At 39.9% G+C, this 9,318-nt stretch overlaps 1 protein-coding gene across 1 annotated transcript; it reads left to right on the top strand.

Moving 5' to 3' along the window:
• The first annotated feature begins 8,351 nt into the window (after window positions 1–8,351).
• On the top strand, window positions 8,352–9,318 carry LOC142640282 (uncharacterized). Its single transcript, XM_075814350.1, has 2 exons — window positions 8,352–8,982; window positions 9,281–9,318. Exons 1-2 carry the CDS (start codon window positions 8,352–8,354, stop codon window positions 9,316–9,318), a joined length of 669 nt encoding a protein of 222 aa, XP_075670465.1.

Raw genomic sequence — 9,318 nt, 5'->3', positions numbered from 1 at the left:
TCTTGAAAGGCTACACACACATATGTTTCTCTTATTTTATTTCTAAGTAAATAATGCTAGGGACACATAATTTGCCACAATTTTGTGCCATAACTCGCCATGTGGCGAGTTATGATTTATAAAAGTGTGATGGTAGGCCATGTGGGAACACACGTTTACCAATGGTGAGCTATGACATATAGTTGTGACAAATTATGTGTCCTTAGTGTTACTCTTTATTTCTCTATGCTTCTTTAATATTATGTTTCTTTTGAGATATTGGTTGGTACGTAATTTATTGTTTTTTTTAAATGCATGGTTATATGCAAATCAAATATAACTCGTTAGCACTCTAAAAAATGTATTTAAATCAAAAAAAAAAAAAAGAGAAAGATTGTTTATATGTAAAATAGAGAGAATGACATGGGATTAGGCGAAATGAACAAAAATGAACCAAATTATGACCATTTCGGCTTACCTCAAACTTGAAATATAAGAGAAAGAATGCTTACCTGTCTCGTGTTGGCCAAAAAAAAAAAGAAGAAGAAAAAAATCAAATCTCCTTTATTTATTATTTTTTTGGCATAAATGCACTTTTAGTCCCTGTATTTTGCACTTTTTTCATTTTAGTCCCTATATTTTATTTTTACCATTTTTAGTCCCTACATCAATTAACGCCTACCATTTAAGTCCTTTCCGTTACTTAACTCACGGCAAAAACTAACGTGGCTGACGTGACTGACATGAACATTAAAATATTATTAAAAAAATTATTTAACATTTTTTAAATGCTAAAATTAAAAAAAAAAAAGTTAATTACTCAATTTTAATTAAAAAAATAGAAAAAAAAATTACTGGCTTTCAAACAAAAATTTTACTTTCTTTAATTAAAATGAATTATTGGCTTTCAAACCAAATTAATCCTTAATTTCTTATCATTTTCTTTTCCTTTCTTATACTTTCTTTATAACCGAACACATCAAAATAAAATAAATTAATTAAATGTCTTTCTTATCTTTTTTTATTTTATTTTATTTTCATTATTTTTTCCAGAAGAACATGTTCATGTTGTTCTTTGTGTTCTCCCTAGTGTTCTTCCCTATAATCAATCTCCAGCAAAAAAACAAACCCTAAACCCAAATCTAACCAAACCCTAAACATCATCACAAGAACACAAAAGCTCAAACCCAGAACCAAACACAAACTCAAATTTAAAAACACAAAGAACACACTAACAAACAAAAAAGAAGGAATTCAAAATCCCATGCATGAAGCAAGATCTACTCTCGGATCAGACCTCTCCCGGACATCACCCACCGCCACTGCCAGTAAACCCAGCCACCATAACCCATGGCTAAAAGTTCATTGTCCCAAAAAAAAAAAAAAATTCAATATCAAACCCACCAAAAACAACCACAAATATAATTTTAAAAAAACCACCACCACAAACCCACCAACCACACCACCGCCGTCCACCACCACATCATAAACCAACAACCCAAATCAGCCAAAAGTCACGAACCCAGCCAAAACCAAATTCACGGTAGCCCACGGCCTGACCCAGAAAACCCACGACAGCCCACCGCCGAAGCTCCTCAAGCTTCAATCCTTTGTTGTTGACCATGAACGGCAATGAGTCCTTTTTGGGCTTGGTCTATGGGTTTCACATCAATGGACCTAGCCGATCCAGATCTAGAAAACCCAGATCTACCCACCACCTGCGACGAGAGCGAGGACGAGTTCGCCGACGGCGGCGTGGCTGGAGACGGCAACAATGGTTGGGATGGGGAGGGAGAGGAGGGGCGACGATGACTGATCTGAACTCTAAGCACCAAGATAGAGGGAGAAAGAAGATAAAGAGGAAGAAAGAAAGAAGACTAAAGAAAGAAAGGGAGGCAGAGAAACTGAGAGAAAGATCTGGGGAAGAAGAAGAAAAAGAAACTAGGCAATAACAGATCTAAGTTCCACATTTTTTTGTTTTTAATTATGTTTTTTTGTTTTTTTATAATTTTTAAAATTGATAATTTTTTTTAGGTTAGATGCTGATGTGGAAGCTAACGTGGATGCTGACGTAGCATTTTTTAATATTATTTTAATGTACACGTCAGCATTTACTATGTCAACAGTACACCACGTTAGTCACATAAGCTTTTGTCGTGAGTTAAGTGACAGAAAAGACTTAAATGGTAGGCATTAATTGGTTTAGGAACTAAAAGTGATAAAAATAAAATGTAGGGACTAAAATGAAAAAAGTGCAAAATGTAGGGACTAAAAGTGCATTTACGCCTATTTTTTTTTCTATCCCTCTTTCAATCTCTTGTTACCTTAGAGCCCAAGTAAGAATTAAGAAGAAAAGAAGCCAAAGATGCCTAAAATACCCATTTAAGAGCAATACCGTAAAACTAAAAGACCCAAATTAGCAAACAATCAAAAATATACATGACCCTAAACCAAATACATAACTAAAAAACCACAAGTTTAACTACAAAAATACAACAATTTAAATATAAAATAGAAAAGAGAGAGAGAGAGAGAGAGAGAGAGAGAGAGAGAGAGAGAGAGAGAGAGATACCTAAAAGCGCTGGGAAAAAAACTCTGGTGCAAGACGAGTTTTTTGTAGTGCGGCCTTGGAAGATATGTATGTTTCTTTAATTAATGAGCATGTATCTTGAAAGGCTACACACATGTTTCTCTCATTTTATTTTTGAGTAATGCTAGGGACACAAAAATTGCTACAATTTTGTGTCACAACTCCTTATGTAGTAAGTTATGATTGGTAAAAGTGTGATGGTGGGCCATGTGGGGACACACATTTACCAATCACAACTCGCCACATGGCAAGTTGTGGCATATAGCTGTGGCAAATTATGTGTCCATAGCATTACTCTTTATTTCTCTATGCTTCTTTAATATTATGTTTTTTTTTTTTTGAGATATTGGTTGGTACATAATTAATTGCATTTTTAAATGCATGGTTATATGCAAGTGATAGATCTAGGGCCGGCTGTTGAACAATAGATGCAATTGATGTAATCGCCTTTATAGTTAAACAGCCTATGACCCCCAAATAAAAGAATGCCCCCACTTGGAAAAAAAATTATATATATAATATTTATCTATATATTTTAATTACAAAAAAAAATTAATCCTTTTATTGGTCAATAAAATGCATTAAAAATCTCCTATTGTATCCTAAAATGTAGAAGATTAAAGGGAAAAAACAAAAATAGTCAAACTTCAGCTAATAAAATTAAATTTAGGAGACAAATTTATTAACTCATTCTTGAAATATGCTAAAATCACATACCAAAAAAATTCATTAAAAATACAACGCAATTGTCTTGAAATATGCTAAAATAGAGATTATAAATTTCTAAAACACAAGAAAAAAATATCTCATCTCTCTATCTCTCTACCTCTCCATCTATATTCTTACCTTTCTTTTCTTCATCTTGATTCTTGATCTTTTTCTATAAGCTCGGTCATTCTTTGTTCAACTAGCCCCTCTCCAACTCATCTTTCCAATATTTAAGATTGAAATGTTTGATTTTTATTCAATTTAAATATTTTAAGTTATATTTTTTAATCTACTTGATTGATAGGACAAGGAAATACGTTGGTCTTGCTCTTGCATTTGCACAATTTGCTCACAGTTCATAGCACTGCACACAGCTTAATACTCGAAAGAATAATAGGACTCAATTGTTGAGTATATAATATTTTATAACCTAAAAAAGTGGAAAATAATTTCATAGCTAGCCCCCACCCACATGGCTATACACTCACTAACCCATTCACATGCACCCAATGTATACCCAATCAGATATATATATATATATATATATATATATATATATATATATATATATATATATATATATATATATATATATATATATATATATATTATGCAAGCCTTTACTTTATCAATTATTATAAGTTATCACACCTATTAATAATTTGATATATATCATATCAACTCATTTGTATTATAGTTGTGAGGTTCCGAGGACCCAAGAACCCGAAGACCCGAGGAAAGGAAGGCCGACATGCATTAAGCAAGATGAAGTAAAGGAGTAAGGGAAGTTACCTGGAGATACCTGAAGATGAAGTGGCATGGGCGCTGCTGACATAAAGGTTACAAATATCTGAAGGTGGCAGGCTAATTTAGAGGGTTGCATTAAATGCCCGGCAACAACCATTCTGGCCGCATTAATTAGAAGATACCAACTCAATCTGTTGCATTAATGTAGATATGACCTGAACAGTGCTGAACGCAAAGTTAGAACTCTGCTCCATTACCGACAGATAGGTGTCAGGAGGAAAAACATAGTAGATTGCGAGGTGTAAGGCCATGATGAAAGGAAAAAATGATATAAATAGGAATCAGGAAACTACAGAGGGGGACTTTTTGTTGTTGAACCCTCTCTACCAAATGTATTGTATATGGACCTTTAGTTAATAAACAAACAGTGAAGTCTCTAAGCTGATTTTATGCGTTTTTGGTCCTTACAATTGGCGTCGTCTATGGGAACAACAACAACGTAACACATTCCATCTAGAAGTAAATGGCGGGGGTGTATCTAGAAGGGGAAGAATCAGTGAATTCCCGAAGCAGGGATGTAACTGCAGGTTTCCAGCAAGGAAAAGGGAAGGGACATATCTTAGCGGTGGCGAAAGCACACGACAGTAGACGGGGGGCTGAACAGCGATCACCGACTGAGGGGCACATATCTCGCGATGAGGTGTTGCACCAAATGCAATCTGAAATAGCTTACTTGCGCAAGCGTGTGGATAGTAGAAAACGGAGACGTAAGAGTCATGCTTGTGATTCCAGTGATAGTTCGGAAGCGAACCCTGGAGGAAATGAGCCCCCAGTGTCTGAGCCTACTCGGAGTGCAACCCGTGTCAGCGTATCTTCGGGTGTTAGGGCAAAGAAGGAGAGGGAGGTGGCGAGGCCAACTACCGATGGGATATATCATGATGGAAGCGATGCAATGGGTAAAGCCCTAAGGCAAATCGCCAAATCCCCTTTCGTGATCGGGATTAATAGGGCGAAACTGCCTCGTAGGTTTTCTCAGCCCATTTTTACCATGTACAACGGGCGGACTGATCCAGTGGAACATGTTAGTCATTTTAGTCAAAAGATGGCCGTTTACTCACACAATGAGGCGTTGATGTGCAGAGTTTTTCCCTCTAGTTTGGGGCCTGTGGCCATGAGGTGGTTTGATGCTCTGGCTGAAGGTTCTCTGAAGTCTTTTGAAGAGTTGACTAGGGCATTTGGAGCTAGGTTCATAACTTGTACGAGGATTCCTAAACCCTTGGATGCTCTATTGTCCATGACTATGAGGGAAGGTGAAACACTCAAAACCTATTCCGATCGGTACTAGAAAATGTATAATGAAGTTGACGGAGATGTGGAGAGCGTAGCTGTGAGAACTTTCAAAGTGGGCCTTCCCACGGAGCATGGGTTAAGGAAGTCTTTGACGATGAAGGCTGTGGTAGATATGCGTCAACGTATGGACTGGATAGACAAGTATAAACGGGTAGAAGAGGACTAGTTGCAAAGTAAAGGAAAGATGAAAGTGTATCCGGAAAGGAAAGATCCTCGGGGAAGGGGGTTTCAAGATAGTCGGCCTAAACGAAACTTTTCAAGCCGCCCGATGACTGCTGAAATGCCTCTAATTAACTCCTTATTCAAGGAACCCGTGCATCATATATTGGAGAAGATTCGGCACGAGCCATACTTTCGGCCACCCAACAAAATGAGTGGCGATGCATCTATAAGGAATCAGAATCTCCACTGCCATTATCATCAGGATAAGGGACACACCACGGAGGAGTGCCGGACACTGCGCGATCATTTGAATCAATTGATTAAGGCCGAGAAGATCAATCACTTACTGGCAAAGCCGAATGGGAGAAAGGAACAACTAGACACTCGGAAATATTGGGGTCATGCCCCTCAATCTTCTCTAGGCACTATTAACGTCATCTTAACCCAGTCGAGAGGAGAATTTGGGAAACCTTCTCGGGTCATGACCGTTCAAAACAAATGTGGGAATGAAGGCGCAGAAGAGAGTCATCAAGCAAACAAAAGAATGAGGTCCTCGGCGACGCCCATATTGAGATTTTCTGATAAGGATAAAGAAGGCAAGTTTCAACCCCATGATGACGCCTTGGTCGTTACAATTTGTATCGGGGGATATGATGTGAAACAAGTCTTGGTGGATGATGGAAGTGGTGCCGAGATTATGTATCCGGACCTATTCAATGGATTAAAGTTGAAAGAAGAGGATTTGGAAAAATATGACCATCCGTTGGTTGGTTTTGATGGAAACCAGGTGATCCCACGGGGAATGATTAGGTTGCCTGTGCAGGTGGAGGGTTCCGAAGTACAGGTAAACTTCATAGTTGTTATGGCATACTTTCCGTACACGGCCATTTTGGCTAGACCATGGCTGCATGCAATGGAGGCAGTTTCATCTACTTTACATGTAATGGTGAAGTACCCTATACGAGGAAACGTGGGAGTATTACATGGCAGTCAAATGGTAGCCAGGCAATGTCTAACGTCTGCCACTATTCGAACAGGCCGAGGATCGTTGGAAGGGGAAGTTCTTGAGACATCATAGCAATTAAAGGAGGCTGCTCGGGAAGTCGGCCTACATGAGGATGAAGGCTCTGCCGAGCAGCTAGCCAAGGTAATTATTGGGGTAGATAAAGAGAAATATTTTCAAGTCGGATCCAAGCTGCCGATACAGGAAAGAGAAGAGTTGGTTCAATTCTTGCGGGATAATATTGATGTTTTTGCATGGACGACTTATGACGTACCAGGAATTAATCTGGAAGTTATCTGCCACCATTTGAATATTAATCCCCATGCGATGCCTAGACAGCAGCCTCCTCGGCGAGCATCTCAAGAACACGCAGAGGCAGTTAGAGAGGAGGTTAGTAAGCTAAAGCAAGCTGGTGCGATCAAGGAGATCTTCTATCCTGAGTGGCTGGCCAATACTGTTGTGGTAAAAAAGAAGAATGGGAAATGGAGAGTCTGTATTGACTTTACAGATCTGAATAAGGCATGTCCCAAGGATCCCTTCCCTATACCCAGAATTGATCAATTGGTGGATGCAACTGTGGGGCACCCCCGAATGAGCTTCTTGGATGCATTCCAAGGGTATCATCAGATCCCTTTGTCATTGAATGATCAGGAGAAGATGGCTTTTCGTGCCCCTAATGGTAACTACCATTACCGAGTGATGCCCTTTGGTCTAAAGAATGCATGATCCACTTATCAACGAATGGTGACCAGAATGTTTGATGCGCAGTTGGGGCGTAATATGGAAGCTTATATTGATGACATGGTAATTAAAAGTAAGAGGACAGAAGACCATTTGACAGATTTGCAGGAGACCTTCTCGGTGTTAAGAAAATATAAGTTACGCTTGAATGCATCAAAGTGTTCCTTTGGAGTGGGCTCGGGAAAGTTTTTAGGGTACATGATTACTCATCGAGGAATTGAAGTTAATCCCGATCAAATTAGGGCTGTCTTAGGCTTGCATCCCCTTCAGAATCCGAAAGAAGTGCAGAAGTTAGCTGGTATGATTGCAGCCTTGAACAGGTTCATATCTCGGTCCGCAGACAGGTGCCGCCCATTTTATCGCCTTTTGCACAAGTGGAAAGATTTCCGGTGGACTAATGAATGCAACTTGGCTTTTGAGGACTTAAAGCAATATCTATCTAGACTGCCGATATTATCAAGACCCGAGAAGGAAGAAGTGTTATATGCTTACCTAGCCGTCACAAATCACTCCGTAAGTCTTGTCTTAATACGGAATGATGATGGGGTCCAGAAACCAATATATTATATCAGCAAGTCTTTACAAGAAGTAGAACAGCGGTATCTACTTTTGGAAAAAACGCTTCTAGCCGTGGTGCATGCAACAAGGAAATTGCCCCATTACGTCCAAGCACACACCGTAGTAATACTCACTCAATTGCCTCTGCAAACTATCATGAGAAAGTCAGATTACACGGGTCGTGTAGCAAAGTGGGGAATCAAACTGGGAGCTTATGATATCAAGTATATGCCTCGGATAGCTATCAAAGGGCAAATCCTTGCCGACTTCCTGGCCGAGTTCACGGAAGGTCAGATTAACCACGAAGATACCACGATGACAGTAATGTCCATTGGGGTGGAACACGTCAATCCTTGGGAAGTCTACACAGATGGGGCATCAAATCGAAAAGGAGCCGGGGTTGGAGTCGTTCTAATATCTCCCGAAAAGCTAGTCATTGAAAAGTCATTGAGGTTGGGATTCTCAACCACTAATAATGAGGCCGAGTACGAGGCTCTCTTGGTGGGCGCCTAAATGGTTAAACACTTGGGAGGAAAGGTAGTGAGGTTGTATTGTGATTCCCGATTAGTGGTAGGGCAAGTTAATGGAGAATTTGAGGCAAAAGATGAACGAATGAAAAGCTATCTCAAACGAGTCCAAGGGGTGTTGGGTTTGTTTGAAAGTTTCAAGGTACAACAAGTCCCAAGGGGACATAATGCTCATGCTGATTCATTAGCAATGTTAGCCACTTCACTAGGTTCGAGGTTACCGCGTATGGTCATGGTGGAGGATTTACTGACCTCTGGCTTGACCAGCGTCTTGGCAGTACGGGTTCACAGCATTCATGTAGGCCCAAGCTGGATGGACCCAATTATAGCTTTCTTGCAGCACGGAATACTACCTGAAGATGGCACAATGGCTGAGAAGGTACGAAGAAGCGCTCCCCGTTACTGGCTATCAGAGGAGCAAAAACTCTATAGGCGTTCCTATGCAGGGCCGTATTTGCTTTGCGTACATCCTGAAGCAGTGGAACCTTTGCTGGAAGAATTGCATGAAGGTGTGTGTGGGAGCCATACTGGAGTAAGATCATTAGCTCATAGAGCCATGACCCAAGGGTACTGGTGGCCGAGCATGCAGAGAACCTCTCAAGATTATGCCAAGAAATGTGATCAATGTCAAAGATTTGCGCCAAACATACATCAACCAGGAGGTAACTTAAATCCGTTTTCCAGCCCATGGCCCTTCGCTAAGTGGGGTTTAGATATCGTCGGACCTTTTCCTCGGGCCACAGGTAATAAGAGATGGCTCATCGTCGGCACGGATTACTTCACGAAATGGGTGGAGGCTGAGCCATTAGCCAACATTAGGGATGTGGATGCGAAGAAATTCATCTGGAAAAATATCATAACTCCCTTCGGAGTCCCTCATACCTTGATTTCTGATAATGGGCTTCAATTTGATAGCAAAGCTTTCCGGTGGTACTGCGCAGAAATGGGAATAA

The sequence above is a fragment of the Castanea sativa genome, chromosome 6 (assembly GCF_040712315.1).
Source record: "Castanea sativa cultivar Marrone di Chiusa Pesio chromosome 6, ASM4071231v1".
Lineage (NCBI taxonomy): Eukaryota > Viridiplantae > Streptophyta > Magnoliopsida > Fagales > Fagaceae > Castanea > Castanea sativa.
Note: the sequence above shows the minus strand (reverse complement) of the source record. Positions and strands in the feature narration are given on the sequence as shown.

Excerpts from the sequence above, each read along its gene's own strand:
- LOC142640282 (XM_075814350.1), top strand. The coding sequence starts at position 8,352 with ATGGTTAAACACTTGGGAGGAAAGGTAGTGAGGTTGTATTGTGATTCC. Across the intron at positions 8,983-9,280 it reads TCAAGATTATGCCAAGAAAT|CAAAGCTTTCCGGTGGTACT; the intron begins GTGATCAATGTC and ends TCAATTTGATAG.